This window comes from Jaculus jaculus, chromosome 7, assembly GCF_020740685.1.
Source record: "Jaculus jaculus isolate mJacJac1 chromosome 7, mJacJac1.mat.Y.cur, whole genome shotgun sequence".
Classification (NCBI taxonomy): domain Eukaryota; kingdom Metazoa; phylum Chordata; class Mammalia; order Rodentia; family Dipodidae; genus Jaculus; species Jaculus jaculus.
Window position 1 is genome coordinate 119,719,799 of NC_059108.1, and position 21,847 is coordinate 119,741,645.

A 21,847-nucleotide genomic window follows, 5' to 3' on the forward strand; every position below is an offset into this window, starting at 1 on the left:
AACAAACTCCAGACATGTGCGCCCCCTTGTGCATCTGGCTAACGTGGGACCTGGGGAACCGAGCCTCGAACTGGGGTCCTTAGGCTTCACAGGCAAACGCTTAACCGCTAAGCCATCTCTCCAGCCCGGGGTTAGCACTCTTAATAGTCAAGGGATTTTTTTTTTTCAAATCATCGTATTTGTTTATTTGAGAGTGACAGAGAGAGAAAGAGGCAGAGAGAGAGAGAGAGAGAATGGGCGCACCAGGGCCTCCAGCCACTGCAAATGAACTCCAGACGCATGCGCCCCCCCCTTGCGCATCTGGCTAACGTGAGTCCTAGGGAATCGAGCCTCGAACCAGGGTCTTTAGGCTTCACAGGCAAGCACTTAAATGCTAAGCCATCTCCCCAGCCCAAGGGAATTTTTTTCAAGTCCTTCAAATTTAGATAGAATTTTAATTAGCAAAATAAAAGGTAATCTGTCATAGCAGAATCATAAAATAGCACATAAAGCCTCACACACGTTAACATGGGAGAAAGGACTTAGTCACCATCAGGGTCTGTTCTGAAATATTGTGGTTAATCTAAGCACTATCTTGACCATAATTCTTCAATATTAAAACTTTATGCCTTAGAAATATAGATACGAGAGCGAGAGATGGGTTAGTGGTTAATGTGCTCGCCTGCAAAGCCAAAGGACCCAGGTTCAATGAGCCTGTACCGACATAAAGCCAGATGTACAAGGTAGTGCATGCATCTGGAAGTTTGCTTGCAGAGGCTAGAGGTCCCAACATGCCCATTCTTTCTGTCTCTTTACCTGCCCCTCCCCAAATAAATAAATTTGGGTGTTTTTTGTTTTTTGAAGGTAGGGTCTCACCCTAGCCCAGGCTGACTTGGAATTCACTATGTAGTGTCAGGGTGGCCTCAAACTCACAGTGATCCTACTTCTGCCTCCCGAGTGCTGTGATCAAAGGCATGATATGCCACCATACCTGGCCAAAATTATTTTGTTTAAAAAAAAGAAATATTGGGCTGGAGAAATGGCTCCATGGTTAAGGCATTTGCCTGCAACCTAGAAACGCGAGTTCAATTCCCCAGTACAAAATGGCACCTGCATCTGGAGTTTGTTTGCAGTGGCTCAAGGCCCTGGTGTGCCTATTCTCTGTCTCTCTCTCTTCTCTCTCTCTGCTTGCAAATAAATTTTGTTTTGTTTTGTTTTGTTTTGTTTTGTTTTTGTTTTTTGAGGTAAGGTCTCACTCTAGCTGAGGCTGACCTGGAATTCACTATGTAATCTCAGGGTGGCCTCAAACTCGTGGCGATCCTCCTACCTCTGCCTCCTGAGTGCTAGGATTAAAGGCATGCACCACCATGCCCAGTTTATAAATAAAATATTTTTATTATATGTATATATTTTATTGACAACTTCTATATTTTTATTTATTTATTTATTTGAGAGCAACAGACACAGAGAGAAAGACAGATAGAGGGAGAGAGAGAATGGGTGCGTCAGGGCTTCCAGCCTCTGCAAACGAACTCCAGACGCGTGTGCCCCCTTGTGCATCTGGCTAACGTGGGACCTGGGGAACCGAGCCTTGAACTGGGGTCCTTAGGCTTCACAGGCAAGTGCTTAACCGCTAAGCCATCTCTCCAGCCCGACAACTTCTATATTTACAGAGAACAAACCATGGTATTTCCCTTCCCTCCCTTCTCCTACCCCCCCCCACTTTCTCCTTTATAGCTCTGCTCTCCATCATATCCCCTTCCTCTGTCCATCAGTCTCTCTTTTAATTTGATGTCATCATCTTTTTCTCCTATTATGAGGGTCTTGTGTGGGTATTGCTCAGCACTGTAAGGTCTTGGATATTGAGGCCAAATTCTGTCTGGACAGTTTCATGTAAGGAGTGGTACCCTTCCTTTGGCTTTTATATTCTTTCCGCTACCTCTTCTGCAATGGACCCTGTACCTTGGAGAGAGTGAGATGTTTCAGTGCTGGACACTCCTTCATCACTTCTTCTCAGCACACTGTTGCCTTTTGGGCCATCTCAGTGGTCATTGCCATCTGAAAAGAGAAGCTTTTCTAACCAGAAGTGAGAGCAACATTAATATATAAGTATGAACATTAAGTGTAGTGCTTTCAGGGCAATTTGGTGAGAGTAATATATGCATTTTTCTGGACAAGAGCAGGCTTTATACCCCTAAGGCTCATGGCCTCTTCTGCCATAGGCTTTTGATTAGCTTTTTAGTACAAGGTATGTGTTCCCTCCCATAGAGTGGGCCTTCAGTCCAATTAGAGAGCAGTTGGTTTCCCCCAGAGCAGACATGCCACTATTGCACTCATTCAGACATTTGGCCTGTATGGCCAAACTTGAGGTTTGCAGTGTCTATTGTTTCCACTACTGATGACTTCTGTCTCCCATAAGAATGCATACAGTGCAGCCTATTTTTTTTTTTAAATTTTGTTTATTTTAATTTTTATTTATTTGAGTGACAGAGAAAGAAGCAGATAGAGAATGGGCGTGCCAGGGCCTCCAACCGCTGCAAACGAACTCCAGACGTGTACACCCCCTTGTGCATCTGGGTAATGTGGGTCCTGGGGAATGGATCCTCAAACCAGGGACCTTAGGCTTCACAGGCTAGCGCTTAACCACTAAGCCATCTCTCCAGCCCCAGTGCAGCTTTTTCCAGCTTTCACTTTGCTGGGCTACAGGAAGAAGGTTTTCTGCTCAGTACCACCTTGATTTCTCAGTGACTTTGCTGCTCAGGCATGTGACGTCTTCAGCAATAGGGTCTTACCATCTCTTTCTCAAGGGAACGAAGGGCCTTGGCAATAGCCTGTAATGTTTTGGAGGCAACAGGGACTTCCCTGGCCAATGACTCACTGGGAGGTATCCCATCCCAGACACTGAAAATTTTCTAGTAGCAATCTATGGCTTCTGGATGTGCTTAAAAATTTTTTTTTTCTTGGTTTTTCAAGTTTTTCGAGGTAGGGTCTAACTCTGGCCCAGGCTGACCTAGAATTCACTATGTCTTCTCAGGGTGGCCTCGAACTCACAGCGAGCCTCCTACCTCTGCCTTCCAAGTGCTGGGATTAAAGGCATGTGCCACCACGCTCAGCTCTAAAATATTAAAAATGTATATATATATTGACATGCCCAGCATGGTGACACACACCTTTAATCCCAGCACTTGGGAGGCAAAGAAAGGAGGCTTGCCCTCAGTTCGAGGCCACCCTGAGATGACAATTAATTCCAAGTCAGTCTGAGCTAAATCAAGACCCTACCTCGAAAATCCCCCCCCCCAAAAAAAGTATATGTGTATGTGGGACATATGCATAACTTAGGGCAAAATCAAGATCTTAGACAGTGAGTGGTAGCCAAATAGAGGAATGAACATCTCATGGGCTTGAAGAAACTGCTCTTTCCTTTTATGGGAGGAAGGGAATGCTTATAGCTGTTTTCCATAAGTACATGTGAGCTCTTTAAACCTGCTGAATGGATATTGAGATTGCCCATTTATGTCCCAAGAGAGCCATTGTAAACCACTGCTGTGAGACCAAAGTCTAGCTAATTTTCCCTTATGACTGAAGGCAGCCACTTTTGAAGCAGTCCCAGAAATTACTCTGGGTAGGAAAAAAAGGAAAAGGAAGATAGCTTGTAGTCATAATCCCTCTATAGTATGAACTGCTCTTGAAAAACTCTTAAACTGGGCCCTCTACCTCTTATTTTTATTAATCTCTGCTCTCTCCCAACCCATGTTCTATACTCTGTCATTAGATGTTTTTTTAAAAATGCCAAATTTTGACAATTTCATTGGTGTTTACATAGCCTCCCTTTAGCTACAGTATATTGCCTAAGTTGGCCCAGCGTCTCTTCATCTTGTTTCCTATACATCTTCCTTATATACACCATGGTTCCAACATTAGCCTCACTTTCCTCCCTCTTATTAGAGAGGAAGGTTTTTATTTCCTCCTCTCATGCTACTCTGCCTCATATCTTGAGGCATCACATGTTATCTTCTCTAGCATTCTATTTATCTGTAAGCTCAAAAAATTATATTGGTTCTTTAAACTCCTTCATTTCACTCAGCTACCTCTGTGATACACCTGGAATGATTTCTTGCCTTTCTTCCCCCCCCCCCCCCCCCCCCCCGCAAACCAAGTAGGGTCTCATTCTAGCTCAGGCTGACCTGGAGTCCACTGTGTAGTCTCGGGATGGCCTTGAACTCTTGTTGATCCTCCTACCTTTGGGTTTAAACATGGGCACCACTATGCCTGGCTTCTTGTTGTTGTTGTTCCTGAGGTTTTTTGTTTTCTCAAGGTAGGGTCTCATTTTAGTCCAGGCTGACCTGGAAGTCACTCTGTAGTTCCAGGCTGGCCTCAAACTCTTAGTAGTCCTTCTACCTCTGCTTCCTGAGTTCTGGTACTAAAGGCTTGTGCCACCATGCCTGGCCTCCTTTCCTTCCTTTTGCTTTTGATTTATTTTGTTTTGTTTTAAGTTACTTATTTATCTGACAGAGAAAGAGGGAGAGAGAGAGAATGGGTGCGACAGGGCCTCCATCCACTGCAAATATGTGTGCCTCCTTGTGTATCTAGCTAATGTGGGACCTGGGGAATCAAACCTAGATCCTTTGACTTTGCAGGCAAACATCTTAACCACTAAGCTATCCCTCCAGCCCCCCCTTTGCTTTTTTACTTGAATAGGGTTTTTTTTTAATTTTTTATTTATTTTATCCTGTTTTTTTTTTTTGTTTTTTGAGGTTGGGTCTCACTCTATCCCTGGCTGACGTGGAATTCACAATGGAGTCTCAGGGTAGACTCGAACTCACAGTGATCCTCCTACCTCTGCCTCTTGAGTGTTGGGATTAAAGGCATGTACCACCACGCCTGGCTTGAATAAGTTTTTTTAAAAATCATTTGTTGTGAGCTGGAGATATGCTCAGTGGTTAAGGCACTTGCCTGCACAACAACCTGGGTTCAATTCCCCAGTACCCAACTAAGGCCAGATGCACAAAGTGGCGCATGCATCGAGTTCATTTTCAGTGGCTAGAGGCCCTGGCGTGCCCATATGTTCTCTTTCTCTCTCTCCTTGCAAATAAATAAATAAACTATTTTTAAAAACCATTTATTTGTTTGTTTATGTGTGTGTCTACAGGTCTGCCAGGGTCTGTTGTCATTGTAAACAACTGCCTTATGCTTGCTGCACTTTAAGTCGGGGTTTATGTGATTGCTGAGGACTTGACCCAGGCTGGCAGGCTTTGCACGCAATCTCCTTTAACCACTGAGCCATCTCCCCAGCCCCTTTTCTCTTGCGTTATGTAGCATAAGATGCCTTGAACTAATATTCTCCTGCCCCAGCTCCCTGAATGCTAAGCCTGCAGTCACCTTGTTCAGCTTTCAGTAGGCCTTTAACCTTTGCTTATTTCCCCGGATACCTCCTAGCTACCTGAAAAAAATGCTTTTCATTTTCACTTGATAAAAAGTAATCTCCTACAGGCTTCTTTCCTCTAACCAATCCTGTGTCTTTTTTTGCCTGTTCTTAATTCTATTAATATCTCTTGGATCTGCTTTTGTTAACAATGCCTTTTGAAGCATTACTTCTCTTGGAGTCTATACTGCTTGGCTTTCTTTTCATACCATTTTAACTGCTCCCTTGCTGTTTCTCTTATTTCCTTATTTTATTCTTATAGCCCTGAGCTCTGAAACCTTCTGTTCTCTACCTCACGTAGGTGAGCACACACGTACACGTGCACACACCCACGTCAGTCTCCATGAGACACCTTCCAGATCTCCTCCTCTAAACCTAACCCTTCTAACCTTTTGCTTCTCTTATTATTATTTTTTGTGGGTGTGGGTGTGTGTTTTTTCCTCAACTACTAGAACACTCCCATGTCAAGGACTGTAGCAGTCCTCAAACTGTAGTTCCACACACTGCCATAGAATCTATCTTTCTTAAACATGGCGTCTGCACTGCCCTGCCTCAGTAGTCTCTAAAGCAGCAGTTTCTCATGATCCTTCAAATGTGATTGACTTTTGTCCATATCATTCTCTTTTTTATGTTTTTATGAGAGAGAGAAAATTGGCATGACATTTAAAAAATATTTTTATTTATTTGCAAGCAGAGAGAGAGAGAGATAAGAGAGACAGATAGAATGGGCATGCTAGGGCCTCCAGCCACTGCAAATGGATACCAGATGCATATGTCACTCTGTGCATCTGGCTTTTCATGGATACTGGGGAATTGAACTCTAGTCTTTTGGCTTTGTAGGCAAGTGCCTTGCTCACTGAGCCATCTCTCCAGCCCCTGTATCATTCTTTTTTGGTGGCTTTTGTTTTTGTTTTTGTTTTTCAAGGTAGGGTCTCGCTGTAGCCCAGGCTGACCTGGAATTTACTATGTAGTCTTAGGGTGGCCTCGAACACACCGCGATCCTCCTACCTCTGCCCCAAGTGCTGGGATTAAAGTCATGTGCCATCACGCCCACCTTCATATCATTCTTTAATGTTTTTATTTATTTTTTAGTTGAGAGAGAGAGAGAGAATGGGTGCCCCAGGGCTTTCAGATGCTGCAAATGAACTCCAGATGAACGGGCCACTATGTGTATCTGGCCTGCATGGGTCCTGGGGAACCCAACCTGCGTCCTTTGACTTTGCAGGCAAGCGCCTTAACCGCTAAGCCATACCTCCAGCCCTTCATATCTTTCTTTCTTCATTCTCTTCCTGTGATTTCAGTTGCCCTTTTCTCAAACTCCAACCTAATTATATCTTCCTTCTTTCTAGCAGAACTTAAATTCTGTTTCCTTCTTGCTCTTGATTGCACCGCCTTCTCCCTTTTCTGACCATTTCAATACCTGTCTCAGGGCCTGAGTCAAGTGAATGCCCATTTGGGAACTTTCCCCTCAGATTTGCCACCACAGGCTGTCTCCGTTCTCAGTTGCTGTTACCTGTGGTCCTCACCCATACCCACCCCATCTCCTGTCTTATCCCAGCTTTTCAAATTCAAGGTAGCATTCCCCACCACCATGTTTTATTTCATTCTAAATGTCTTACTGGAATTTTAAACATAGAAAATGGGAAGAATAGTGTATTTAAAATTTTATTAATTTATTTATTTGTTTATTTAAGAGAGAGAGAGAATGAGCATGCCAGGGCCTCTAGCCACTGCAAACAAACTTCGGATGCATGTGACACATTGTGCATCTGGCTTTATGTGAATACTGGGCAGTCGAACCTGGGTCCTTTGGCTTTGCCAGCAAGTATATTAACTACTAAGCCATCTCTCCAGCTCCAGAATAGTATATTAACCTTTACTTAAAAGTTACATTAATATGATGGAGAGCAGAGTTATAAATGGGGATTTGGGGGAGAGGAGGGAAATATCATGGATTACTGTCTGTAAGTATAGAAGTTGTCAATAAAAAAATACATATATATATTTTTTTTAAGTTGTATTTTTCATCACTATTCCTAGATTTCTCCACTGGGTTATTTTGACGTAAATCCCAAGCATTTTACTATCTCTATAACTATTTCATCTCTGAGTGATAAGAATTCTGTTTTTTAAACAACCAGTAATACCATTATTGAATTTTAATAGTAAAGACTAGAGGGGAAAGTGGAAAAGTACAGAGCTCAACCAGAAATATGAATGATTAAAGGCAACTTTATCTTTCAGAATCTAAGGGAAAAAAAATCCAATGGATGGACTGTGTTAGCCTCAGAAAGCAAGGAAGGCACTGGGAGACAGCTTTCTGCTCCTTAGTGGGCAGGGCAGAGAGTATGGGGTCAGGAGTGGTAGTAGAAAAAGCCAAGGGACCCTCCAAGGAAACCGAGGTTGTAGTCTATACCCAGATGGTTCCACAGGTCCCATCCTTCCTCCAAATCTCTATGGTGTGTTCCTGCCCTGGCGGAGCCTTCCAAACTGCCTGTGGATGACTGCAGTCTGTAATTCCCCCACTTGGCCTGTGCTGGTAAAAGGTGACCTAATCCCACCACATTCCTGGCAGCAGAGGGAACTGTGCTCCTGGCATCACGTTAAAATTCTACACATACTTTCCCACAGAAGCACTATGGTTAGATTCCATAGCATCTGTACAGTATAAATTTAAAAGACTTGGGCGTCTTCCTTGGGGCCCTCACTGCCATGTATATAACATTATTTCTATGGGAAACTGCTTTTACATTCCAAATAGTTGACTTATAATGAAATTTGGATTCTAGACTGCCTGTAGATTAAAGGTTACAAGTATAATCCACTGATTTAATAATCTTGACAGGTTATATCATGTGTCAGGTTTTTTGTTTCTAAATTAGATTATAAGTTTTACAGATGTCACACATGCTTTGTTTTTGCCATCTTTCATGTCTGCTAGTGTGCAGAGCATACAAGCACCCAGAATAAACTTTATAAAGGATAGATTGTGAAACTCAGCTGCAGAGATGGTTCAGTGGTTAAAGATGCTTGTTTGCAAAACCTAAAGGTCTGGGGTTGATCCCCAGTTCCCACATAAATCCAGGTGTACACGGTGGCACATGTGTTTGGAGTTTGTGTACTGTGGCAGAACCTCCCCCCTTCCTTCTCGTTCTGCTTGCAAATAAATAATAAAACTACAAAATAAACTTATTATTGAGGGCTAGAGAGATGGCTCAGCAGTTCAGTGCACTTCCTGCGCAAGATTGAGGGCCTTAAGGGGCCTGAGTTGAAAGCTTCAGATCCCACGTAAAACATCTGGGTGTGGCCACATGTGCCTATAACTGCAGTCCTGCAGTGGAGTAGAGCACCCAACATTCCACGTCAGTACTGCAGGCGAGCATGCGGGGCACTGCAGTGGCAGGTGCATGCACGCACACACACATTGCATCACATACAATACACATACACAAGCACAAATCATATAAAAGCAAAAATAGGGCTGGAGAGATGGCTTAGCGGTTAAGCGCTTGCCTGTGAAGCCTAAGGACCCCGGTTCGAGGCTTGGTTCCCCAGGTCCCACGTTAGCCAGATGCACAAGGGGGTGCACGCGTCTGGAGTTCGTTTGCAGTGGCTGGAGGCCCTGGCGTGCCCATTCTCTCTCTCTCCCTCTATCTGTCTTTCTCTCTGTGTCTGTCGCTCTCAAATAAATAAATAAAAATTTAAGAGCAGCTTGTGGAAAAAAGAGGATTTAAAAAATAAATAAATAAACTTTGTTGAACCAGGGATAGTGGTGCACAGCTTTAATATCAGTACTCAGAAAGCTGAGGTAGAAGGATCACTGTGAATTCAAGGCCAGCCTGTGCTAGAATGAGACCCTGCCTCAAAAAAAAATTTTTTTTGTTGTTGGTTTTTCAAAGTAGGGTTTCACTCTAGTCCAGGCTGACCTGTAATTCACTATGTAGTCTCAGGGTGGCCTCGAACTCTTGGTGATCCTCCTACCTCTGCCTCCCGAGTGCTGGGATTAAAGATGTGTGCCACCATGCCTGGCTCAAAATTTTTTTTTTATAAATTGTAAATAAATATTACCATTTTTGTTGGTATTTGGGCTTTGTTTTGTTTTTGTTTTGGTGGTGTCAAACCAAACCAAGACCTCTTGCTTATAAGGCAAACACTCAATGCAAAATCTCAGATGTTTGTGCAGCTTTATACATTTTCTCTTTTTAACTTCCCTCCTCCCTTCCTCTCTTCCCTTCCCTTCTCCTTTCCTTTCTTTTGTCTCTATCTCTTTCTTTCTTCTTTCTTTCAGCACTAGACTTGAGCTTGTGATCTTGTTTCCATCTCCCAAGAGTTGGAATTGCAGGTGCACCATCACGCCAGGCTCTGTTACTTGGCTCTTCATTATTAGTAAGAGCCTCCATCCTAGCTTTGTCTGATGGGCTCAGTCTGTAGCCCCAGCCCAAGTTTCTAAGTACACAGCTAAATATATATGTCTTCTAAATCCAAGAAATAGCTCTGCATTTTCAAAATGACATACATAATGAATAAGGACATCAGCATGCATCCAGTTTGTATAAACAAAAGGCTCTAGGGATAGTCACAGTAAACCTAACACATGGCTTGACTGGTGTTATAAAGAAGTTGATCCAATGTTCAGACAGGATGTCGATGACAACATATAGAGAAGAGTGTCTCTGTCCCTGTCCCTTGAGGTAATTATGCACTTTGTCTTGTTCCAGGAGTACACCATGCTGTGTCTATTATGTGGCAAAGCTGAAGATACGATCAGTATTCTCCCTGATGACCCTCGACAAATGACTCTGTTATTCTGAGACTCCTGCGGTTCTGTTGTAACTGTGTGGGCTTGATTCACAATACAGCAAGCCCAGTGGTTTTTCTAATTGGGAAAGTTCTTTGCATGTTTGCTTTCCTGCTTAGGCTTAACTATTCTTTGATAGAAAAAGTAATTTGAGGATTGTTGTTTCCTAAAACTGAGCCATACTGCTGAAGTTCCTCATTCACATCAGTGCAGCCAGAGTGAAACATCTTTGCTAGTAGTTTGTTGCCCAGAAATTAACTAGAATATGTACTCACTCAGTGCCTAGATCTTTGATTCCTATAAAAAGAATCAGGACTCCTTACAAAAAATGACTCATGGAGGTCGGGTGCAGTGGTGCACGCCTTTAATCCCAGCACTTGGGAGGCAGAGGTAGGAGGATCGCCTTGAGTTTGAGGCCACCCTGAGACTACAGAGTGAATTCCAGGTCAGCCTGAGCTAGAGTAAGACCCTACCTTGAAAAACCAGGAAAAAAAAAAAAAAAGACTGATGGGAGTACAGAAGGAATTATTTAAGATAAACCTGGAGCATTTTGTCTCATACACACACACACACACACACACACACACACACACATGAAATGCTTAAAAAAAAAGTCACAAGGATTGAAGGTGTATCACATAAAAGAAACAACTAAAGGAACTTCCAGTAACCACAGCTGGAATGGTTTGAGCTAGAAAATTAGTGAATTAGTTTTGGATTATAACCCATTAAAGTACATAATAAATACCTACAAGTCTATGATATAAATGATTGAGTGAGCAAATGAATAAAAAAGGGGAAAGAAGGAAAAAAGGATGAATGGGGAAGGAGGAAAGGAGGGAAAGAGAGAATGAGAATGAATTTTCTGTGGAGAAGAACTTCACATAATTTCTTCTTTTGTTTTTTCAAGGTAGGGTCTTGCTCTAGCCAAGGCTGACCTGGAATTCACTGTGTAGTCTCAAGCTGGCCTTGAATTCATGATCAGCCTACCTCTGCCTCCTGAGTGCTGGGGTTAAAGATGTGCACCACCACTCCCATCTTCTCACACAATTTCTGTAGCAAGTTCATTCTGTAAACATGGGCTGTGTGCCTAAGTCACTTCCTTCCACAGAGTAGAAAGGAAGGATAAAGAGTTACTGTGTGGTGGAGAAACTGGAGAGTTACTGTGTGGTGGAGAAACCTGACCACACTAGCTCAGCTAGGTGGTGAAGGTTGACATCAACAGTGGTAAGCAGGTGCCCTTGGTATGTGTGGTGTCAAGATCTCTGAGGTTTTCCTCCCAATGAGCCATACTCTGTTGAGTCATGAGAAAAACACACAAATTCCAGTTGAAGGAAATTCTGCAAAATACCTGATCGCACCTTTCAAAACTGCCAAGGTCATTACAAAGTCTAAGAAACTCATCCAAGAAGTGAAGGGGACATGGCAGCTGCATGTAATGCGTCCTAAATGGGATCCTTACCAGAATAAGGCTGTTTAGTAGAAACTAGAAAAGTCTTTAGCTAATACAAATCCCAGAAGAGTTTCATTGGGGCCTGGAGAGATGGATCAGCAGTTAAGGTGCTTGTTTGCAAAGCCAAAGGCCCTGGTTCAATTTCCCAGCACCCACATAAAGGCCAGATGCACAAAGTGGTGTGTGTGTCTGGAGTTCATTTGCAGTGGCTAGAGGCCCTGGCCCTCTTTCTTTCTCTCAAGTAAATAAATAAATAAAATACTTTTTTAAAAAGAGTTTCACTGCCTCCAGAGGGATTTCAGAGAGTCAGATTTGCATAGTTGGAAGAGCACTGGCATGGTGGTCCTAAACCGACATTTTGGCCTCTGCCATTTGGTAGCAGTATAACTGTTACATAGCATTACTGAACTTCATTGTCCTATTTTATAAGATTAGGCTAACACAATCTGATGTTGATTCAGTATTGTTAGGAGATCCAAATGATGAGCATAAAATACTTTGGAGAACCTATAAAGTACTAGAATATAATGACATGACTTCATCTGAAAAGAAAACAAAATTGAAATACTGAGCTAAAGCACACGGAAAAAAGCCAGCATCGTATTCAGTGTTGATACCAGCAGAAAGCTTTGTTGTGTTGTAGCAGTGATGACAGTTGGGGTTTATTGTCCGTACTGTGTGTCATAGCCATTTAAAAGCACTTATCCAACAATGCCATGAAATCCGTACTATCATTATTTCAGTTTCAGAGCCAGAAAACAAAGTACAGAAACATGAAGTAACTTGCTCAAGGTCACAATGCTGGGTAAACAAGCTGGGCGGGCCTGGCGAGCTTGGAAGAGGTTGGTTAGAGTATCAGGGACAGCACTGAGGAATCCAGGCGTGTCGGGTAAGATTTGCCGCTCACAGACATTAAGTTAACTGCTCCTCAGAGATCAGTTGTTTCATTCCTGGAGAATGTTTCCATTTTGCTGCAGATCTATATCTGACCTGCTGAGGAAACCCTTTGGTGAAATGAATCCAAAAAGCAGAGAAAATGCTTCACTTCTCTGAATAGCAGCAACAAGTCTTTTTATAGCCTTAGAATGGTTCCCTTTTGGAGTTTGCTGAGTCCATCTTGGTCACTCAAAGATGAGTATGATCTTACATGCCCTGCTTGTACTTCATCTGCTGCAGAATAGATAATTATCAACTTGTTTTGAATGTAGATTACAAAAATACACAAGATTGTATCTCTATACTCATCATCATTCAACCAAATTTGATGTCTTTTGTGATCCCATATCATCTGAGATTCTTCTGTGGGTCTAATAGAATAAACATCTCATAAGTCTAGTTCCACTAATTTCTTTTTTTTTATTTTATTTTATTTATTTATTTGAGAGCGACAGACACAGAGAGAAAGACACAGAGGGAGAGAGAGAGAATGGGCGCGCCAGGGCTTCCAGCCTCTGCAAACGAACTCCAGATGCATGTGCCCCCTTGTGCATCTGGCTAACGTGGGACCTGGGGAACCGAGCCTCGAACCGGGGTCCTTAGGCTTCACAGGCAAGCGCTTAACCGCTAAGCCATCTCTCCAGCCCGTAGTTCCACTAATTTCTTATTTTTCTGTTCAGATACAGGGAAACTGTAAGTGTATTATCCTTTATTTCCCTTCGTGACCTATAAAGAAGGGAAAGGAATTATCAGTAGGCACCGCTGGAAACATTGGCTGGTCATGGCATTGCATTCTTTGTCTGATCACCTTGTGATGCACAAACCTGATATCTAGATATCTAGCTCATCGGTCTTTCTTTCTTCAGCCTCCCCTCCCCCGCCCTCGCTTTGAGGCAGGCTCTCACTCTGCAGCCCAGGCTGCCCTGGCCCTTGTGGCACCCTTGTCTCCACACCCTAAGTGCTACAATGACAGGCATAAACCACCATGCCCAGCTGCTAACTAGCCTTTTGAAGTTAAAAATCTCAGCTTTGTCTTTCTCAAATGGTCTTGTCATCTCACAGTAGTAGTTGACCTATGACATAGTGTGGGCATAATTATATATTTATGTTCATTGTAAGTTACCACAAAATGGTATATACTCACTATTCTTTATTTCAGTCTGTCAAAAAGTCCAACCAGTTTCATCAGCAAGGGTGAGTCACTCAGAAGTTAATGCATATTTCTTGACCGTAGTACAAGAGTGTGTTTTGAGATGAAGCATGGTTTAGTGTACAGAAAGTTAAGTGAGCACAGTGTGGAATCAGCTTTGCCACTTGGTGGTAGTGAGCCAGTATGGTGGATCAGGTATTCTCTCTGTACCTTACTCTCTTCAATGGAGCAACAGAAACAACTGGGCCTGCTTTGTGGAATTTGATCAATCCTCCCAACTGCAGGTGAAAGCATTCTGGAGTTGTACAGTGCTGTGTGCAGGCAGCTCGTGATGGTCTTCATGAGGAAAAGCCTGAGCTAGAGGGAAGCACTGTGGCCTTGTGGTTCAGAGTAGGTGCTCCGGAGTCAGACCAACATGGCTGTAACTTGTAGCTCTGCTACTTACTGGCTCTTTGTCCTTGGTCAGTGTCTTGCCCAACTGCTTTCTGTTTAAATAAGAAACAATTCCTCATGGGGTTCCACTGAGGGACCTAATGTATATAAAGTACTTAATGCAGTGTGACCTTGTAAATGTTCAGTGACTGGTAGTTGGAATCATAAGAAAGTTCTAGAGTTTGGCTCAGTGTTTCTTAAGCTGTAGTTATGGAATATTGTTGTAAAGGTAATCACCAATGTCGTGTACATCTACCCCCTCCCACCAAAATCACTTCTTCCAAGCTATATATATTGTAAGAGCCTTCAGAGAAGTGCTTCTTTGCCATTCCTCTTAAGTTGTGTAGCATGCTCTCAGTCCGAGCTTATTAATCAGCCCTTACTTCTGAGTGCTCCCAGGGAAATTTGATTCAAAGCTTGTTTATTCAGGAAAGTGGTGATTACATGCGAGCTCCACCTTGCCCATGGACAGTCGTAAGCTGCTATTTAGGTGAAAAGGGGACAGAGGAGGTAAGGAATGGGGGAAAAGACCACTTCATTTTTTTTCTTTAAAATTTTTTTTTTTTTAATTTCAGAGAGAGAGAATTGGCACTCTAGGGCCTCCGCCATGCAGTCTAGTGTCAGATGCTTGCACCACCTAGTGGGCATGTGCAACCTTGCACTTGCCTCACCTTTGTGTGTCTGGCTAATGTGGGATCTGGAGAGTAGAACATGGGTCCTTAGGCTTCTCAGGCAAGTGCCTTAACCACTAAGCCATCTCTCCAGCCCAGAACACTTCATTTTGATGAAAACACAAGGAAAGAGTAAAGCACAGGTCTTTGTGAAACAGTTTCCTACCATCCTGCCTCTCTTACTTCCTTCTGAGCAAAATTGGTCAGGTCCTGTCTGAAGCAAACAGCATTATCTCTGCCCAAGCGAGAAGCTCTCTATCATTTTGGCACCTTTGGACTGAAATCACTTATACTGACATCCCTATTCCTCTGGAATATTCATTCAACTAAAGGCACATGAGGAAGATTCCACATGTTGTGTTGGCATGCCAAACCCTAAATTCCAGTGGCATAATGCTATTTGCTTGACAGTTGGCTTTAAGACAAGGAATCTGAAAGGCTAGAGTTTTCAGGAATCAAATTGAGGGTAGCCTTAATTTAGCAGCAAGCCCTATGGAAGGATGCCGGGATTCCCACTGTAGTGCTCAGGTTGCCCTGTGAAGTAAAGCACGGTCAGTGACAGAGCGTCAGCTGGAAGTTGGACAGTAGAGGCCATCAGCCTCTATTCCGCATTTGCTTCTCATGGTTGCATGTGCTTGGGAAATGGCTACGAAGAACAGTTTAAAGGACAAACTTAACCAGCCAGTATTGACATTCTGAAGCACAGTATCTGGGCTTCAGCGAAGAGAAGGTATTCCATCTAGTGGCCAAAGAAGGGAAAGATACAGGAGGTTCCAGGCTGAGCCTTGTGGAATAAAGTGACAGGGCAGTGTCCTCCCAGCGGAACATGATTACAGCTGGCACTGGTGGGATTAGTACTTACTGGATGTGCCTGCACAGGACAAGGAACCTGGGCCCTGTCCTCACAAAGCCAGCTGACACAACTGTTTGCACAGTGAGCAGCAGTCATGTTGGCAGATGATAAATGCTGACCTCAAGGAAGGCCCTCTCCCACCCCTACCCTCACGGAGGACATGAACCCAGTCACTCGTGCCTCTGTTGGTTGTATGCCTGAAGTTCTAGGGGTATGAGCTTGAAAAGAACAAGGGTAGAATGGGAACATTTATTTAAAAAGAGAAATGTCACTTTAGCAAAAGATCAAAACTTAACAAGGTGACCAGGGTAAAGAGCCCTTTGGGTTTCTGCTAACTGCTCCCTTTCTGGCCCTTATACAAGTTGACCAGTTTGTCCTCTGGGAATTTCTGCAGGTGCAGGTGATGTCTTGTTGACTCTACCCAGTGATGTGACATCCTTTGGCTGTAACCTTCTAATGGCCTTCCAGTCCACTCAGCGAAGGGCCTACTGTATTATTCTCCTGACCCCTCTTTATCACTTCCTCTTTTTCCCCAGTTCTATAGGAGAGCCCTAACATAGTAAATTCACATTTCCTGAAACTCCATCTGCCTCTAGTTCTTGACCATGGCCTGCCTTCCAGATAGTAATTAGTTTATTCCCTTGACCAGAACTTCACCTATACGCCGGGGTGCACTACCAGCTCCCGCATCCCACCACGGTTCAAGAAGACACAAAGACAAGTCATTTCCACACCTGCCCTTTATTGGACTCCTTTAGCAGACTGACCCCAGGCCTTTCACACACCTCAGACATCGCCCATGAGGGTTTAGGAAGGTGCCATCATTCTGTGAAAGCCCAGTGCCTATCCTAGTCTTAAGAGTCCCAGGAGGAGTCACCAAGAGAGTTGAGTAAGAAAAAGGAGATGAGCAGATGGGAAAGCAAGATTCCTCACTGAAGGGGAATGGGTAGGGAAGCTTAGGTGGGTGGGTGGCACTGTCCCCTGAAGGCTCTGCTTCCTGGGGAAGGGTGCGTCGGGGCTGGAAGGACTAGGAGAGCCACGTGGGCTCATGAGCAGCTCACATCTAGATGGCCACTTTGAGGAGGCGCTTGATGTCAGGCTCAATGTTGATGGTGTGGAAGGTGCGGCTGTAGCGGCGGAAGGGCTCCCCCTCCGGCCCTATGAGGAACTTCTCAAAGTTCCAAGCCACATCCGAGCGGCGCACAGGACTCCACACAATGAACTTGGGATCGGTCATGAGAGAGAAGGGGTCATCATAAGGGTAGGGAAGCTTGTCCTTCAGGTAGGCGAAGACGGGATGCTGGTTCTGCCCATTGACCTCACACTTTTGGGTGAGAGTGAAGGTGGGTTGATATCCACCCCCAGGGCGGACGTATTTGAGACTGTTCATGATCTCCTCGTTCTGACAATTCTCCTGGGGGAGGGGGAGAGAAACAACAAAAAGCATGAATAAAGGAGAAAACAAGGACCCACTGCTGCAAATCTCTCCTCCAACCTTCCCTTCCCAGGACCATTCTCTCCTGTGTGTGTGTGTTTGCGTGCCTTCTTTTGATTTTTCCCTACTATTGAATTATCTCTCTCCCAGCCATTGAGTTGATGGTGTGCTAGGCCATATCCAAAAAATTGTGGTGGTGTACGCCTTTAATCCCAGCGCTCTGGAGGCAGAGGTAGAAGGATCACTATCAATTTGAGGCCACCCTGAGACTACATAGTGAATTCCAGGTCAACTTGGGCTAGAGTGAGACCCACCTCAAAAAACAAAGAAAAAAGCCAGGCATAGTGGTACATGCCTTTAATCCCAGCACTTGGGAGGCAGAGGTAGGAGAATCATCTTGAGTTCAAGGCCACTCTGAGACTACATAGTGAATTCCAGGTCAGTCTGAGCTGAGTGAAACCCTACATTGAAAAAAAAATACATACATACATACATACTTACATATATATATATATATATATATATATATATATATATATATATATGAGAAAAATATATATATATATATATTTTTTTTTCTTAGTGTGGCTGCCCTTCTCCTTAAAAACTTACTTATTTGAGAGAGAGAGAAAGAATGGGTGAACCAGGGCCTCCAGTCACTGTAAACAAACTCCAGATGCATGCACCACCTTGTGCATCTGGCTTATGTGGGTCCTGGAAAATCGAACCTGCGTCCTTAGGCTGTGCAGGCATGCACTTTAACTGCTAGGGCATCTCTCCAGCCCCGACTTAATACTTTTGAACTGTTGCTTCTGACCCTAGTCCCCTTGAACGGTTAATGATACATTTGGAGCTTCAAGGAACCTTGAGTTCAGAAAGAAGGAAAGGAAAGGTGGCTCAGTTCTTACTGCGTAGAACCTGCCTTGCCACCCACCCACCGCGCTCATGTGTGGGAACACTCCTCCACTGAGCCGTAGTCCATTCCTCAGAGTGAGGGTGAGAGTAAGACCCAGGGAAATGATATTTACAGCTCCCAGCTTTCATCCTGCCTTGTCCTAGAACTACAATAACAAGCAGGAAGACCCTTCAATCAAGAAAGCCTCCATCTAAGGAAGTTTAGTTTTCAGATGCCATGAAGGCAAGGCAGGTCAGTGACAACCATGCACATACTCTAATGGAACCACTTGGTGACCAACAGGAATGGCTAAATAGGATAGAAGACTTTCTGCTCTGGATTGGGGTTGAGGAGAGTGTTAAGTAAGTAAGTGCCCACGGGAAATCTTGTGAATATGTGATTACTCCTTGTACTTCTGGGCTGCTATCCAAAAGCTCCTGAACGTCACCTTCACTTGCTGTACTCAGCTATGAATGTTTTAGCTCAGACCTCTGCCCTATCTTTCTCTTTTTCCTGCCGTCCCTGCCCTACCCCCACTGAGTATTCCCCATGCTGACATCCTCCAAGTGTCAGTGACAGCCTTTATTTTCCCTTCCTAACCCCCAGGCTGAGTCTTATGTCACCCTCTGCCTCTGACCCACTAGGACCATTAGTACAGTCAGTTCCAGGCCATCTTGACATTCACGAGCCCCAGCTGATCCCTACTAGACTCATCTCTTCATGCCTGGTAGGTTATGGACTCCTTCACAGAAACTAGTCTGCTGTGGGTGATGGTGTAAGTAAGGTTGGATGCACCTCTAGGGTTGAGAAGTGCCTCTAAAAAGGTTTTGCCCTGTCTGTCTGTCCACCCCAGCAAAGTCCAGGAAGAGGATTTAGAGGGAAGGACCCACAAGCACAGTAGTGGTTTGGGCTTGGGTTTATCACAGCCAGTGATCCATCCTCCTTCCTGTATATACCTCAGCCAACTGAAGTTGACCTAAAGGGACTATAATGAGCAGGTTCATTTGGGGACATCTGGTCTGCTTGTACAATTAAATCATAAGTAGAAATAGACTGCCTAAAAGATAAATTGAGGTGTGCGGCCTGTAAGAATGACCCACTGTTGAGGGTAGGTGTGTGCACTACCTAAAGGAGGCACACCCAAACTCCCTGCAAACCTCTTCTCTTTCCTCATATTCCCTTCCCACTTGGCTGACCCAAGCCAGCAAGTGTTCAATCTTGATCATAAAATTACTTGTGTTTGCATATTACCTTGTTTTTCTACTTTTGTATTCCTGATCCCATGAGTTTACAATCCTATGAGCTAAGTGGCATTATCTCCAATTTGCACATGAAGAAACAAGCAGAAAAATTAAGTCCTTTCAAGGCCGCTGGAGTCATTAAAGAGCAGAGCTGAGCGCAGCAGGAACTAAGGTCTCCTAAACCAGTCAGCTAGATTCTAATTTGCTTCACTTTTTGTTTTATTTTTGCCTGGTTTGTTTTTATTTGAGACAATGTCTATAGCTCAGCCTGCCCTCAAACTCTCTCTATAGTTGAGGATGGCCCTGAACTTTTTTTTTTTTTTGACCCTGAATTTCTGATCCTCCTCCTTCCACCTTCAAAATGCTTGGATTATAGGTGTCCGTTATCACTCCTGGTTTATGGGAGACAGGGATCAACCTAGGGCTTCACCCATGCTAGGCAAAAACTCTACCAACTGAGCTACATCACCAGCCCTATTTTTTTTCTTTTTTTAAATTTTTTTTAAAATTTATTTGAGAGCTACAGACACAGTGAGAAAGACAGATAGAGGGGGAGAGAGAGAATGGGCGCGCCAGGGCTTCCAGCCTCTGCAAACGAACTCCAGACGCGTTGCGCCCCCTTGTGCATCTGGCTAACGTGGGACCTGGGGAACTGAGCCTCGAACCGGGGTCCTTAGGCTTCACAGGCAAGTGCTTAACTGCTAAGCCATCTCTCCAGCCCTTTTTTTTCTTTTTGAGAGAGAGTCTTTCCATGTAGCCCAGGTTCACCTCCAACAATCCTCCTGCTTCAGCTCAGTTTCCCCCTCTCCCAGTGATGGGATTACAGGATATGCTACCATGCCTGGTCTAGTTTGAATCTCAACCTTCAATTTTTTCATTCATTCAACAAATCCTTAATGACTACTATTTTATTTATTATATTTTACTTTTACTTTATTTAGTTTTTTTTTTTGTTTTTGTGTTTTTAGAGGTAGGGTCTCACTGTAGCCCAGGCTGACCTGGAATTTACTATGTAGTCTCAGGGTGGCCTCGAACTCATGGTGATCCTCCTACCTGTGCCTCCCGAGTGCTGGGAGATATGGTGGCGCCCCCGGCTTAATGCCTGCTTTTGCTACACTAGGCACTAAGGACACATGACAAGAAAAACAGACTTAATATTATCAGCCATCACAGACTATACTGGGAAGACAAGAATAAAAGCTCATACCCTCGGGCTGAGAGATGGCTTAGCAGTTAAGGTACTTGCCTATGAAGCCCAAGGACCCAGGTTCAATTCCCCAGGACCCACGTTAGCCAGATGCACAAGATGGCACATGCATCTGGAGTTCATTTGTAGCAGCTGAAGACTCTGATACACCCATTCTCTCTCTATTTGCTTCCCTCCAACAAATAAAATAAAAATGTTTTTAAAAAACCTCACACCCTTACTCTCAAATTTAATCTCCAAAAAAAAATCTACTCCAGGCTGGGAAAATGGCTTAGTGGTTCAGGCATTTGTCTGTGAAGCCTAAGGACACTGGTTTGATTTCCCAGGACTCACGTAAGCCAGATGCACAAGGAGACGCATGCATCTGGAGTTCATTTTCAGAGGCTGGAGGCCCTGGCACGCCCATTCTCTCTTTCTCTCTGCCTCTGCCCCCATCTCTCTCTTTCTCTCAAATAAATAAATAAATACATAATCTACTCCCCTTTGATGCACCTAGACCTAGATTGAGGAAATGTGTTCCTCAGTTACAAACACTCCAACATACATAGACATTCACTCCCTCCCTTATCCTATGAGATGCATCAACCAACTCCTTGGGCACCACCCCAGGGACTCCTCACCTGATGTCCAAATTGGTTGCAAGGGAAGCCAAGAACCACCAGGCGCCTGGGAAAGCGGCATTGCAGCTCGTTGAGCTGGTTGAAGTCCCGAGTGGTGGTGCCTCACAGCGAGGCCACATTTTCAATCAGCACTGCCCTGCCTCTGAACGTGTTGAAATCTACCTTCTCCCCATCCAGGCTGATGGCACTGAGATCGTAGAAGGACTTGGCGATGTAAGCCATGGTGATGCACAGAATGAGCTCTGCTCAGCCCGCTTGAAGGGTTATCAAAGGGCTGGAGGGAAGGAGGAGCCAGGCAGGACAGAAAGGGTCTCCCACAAAGGGCCTTTGGGCGGTTCCAGAATGACTTAGCAGAAACTGGCTCCCACCTGTATGTGCTGTTTGAACAAAAACCTTGCTCCTCCTCCTCAGAGACTCAACAAAGCCACCTCCTGCCCCACCCTGTTGGCAACCTGGAAAGGACTAACTTGATATCTATGAGCAGAAGTAAATAATTCACTGCGCACTGGAAACCAGAGCCCAAAAGGTCAGATGGGGAGGAAAAACGGAGGGAGGGAGGCATACAAGATTGACTTCTGCTTGCCCCAGCAAGCTGTTTTCACCAGGCACAGATGATTTTGCATGCACTTGAGTTGTGAGAGCGACCTGAGGGCTGTAAACTGAAGAGATTTGGGACTGGTGTCCACCTGATTCAGATGACCACTGAAATAGAAACACTGTCATTTATTTATTTATGTTTACATTTTTCTCTTTGG

General features: G+C 44.2%; 2 protein-coding genes across 2 annotated transcripts in view; one reads left to right on the top strand and one right to left on the bottom strand.

Annotated features, from left to right (window-relative positions):
• The window catches only part of Churc1 (churchill domain containing 1), a 30,515-nt gene extending 17,528 nt beyond the window's left edge, over positions 1-12,987 (top strand). Inside the window, exon 4 of the mRNA XM_012949531.2 lies at positions 10,120-12,987. Within this exon, the coding sequence (XP_012804985.2) occupies positions 10,120-10,212 (93 nt within the window). The 3' untranslated portion in view covers positions 10,213-12,987. The remainder of the gene's footprint in view (positions 1-10,119) is intronic.
• Positions 12,988-16,419: 3,432 nt separating this feature from the next.
• Positions 16,420-21,409, bottom strand: Gpx2 (glutathione peroxidase 2). Its single transcript, XM_004649267.2, has 2 exons — positions 21,093-21,409; positions 16,420-17,108 (listed from the first exon to the last, which is right to left on the bottom strand). The coding sequence occupies exons 1-2, from the start codon at positions 21,312-21,314 to the stop codon at positions 16,758-16,760; spliced, it is 573 nt and encodes a 190-aa protein (XP_004649324.2). The 5' UTR covers positions 21,315-21,409; the 3' UTR covers positions 16,420-16,757.
• Positions 21,410-21,847: the final 438 nt, after the last annotated feature.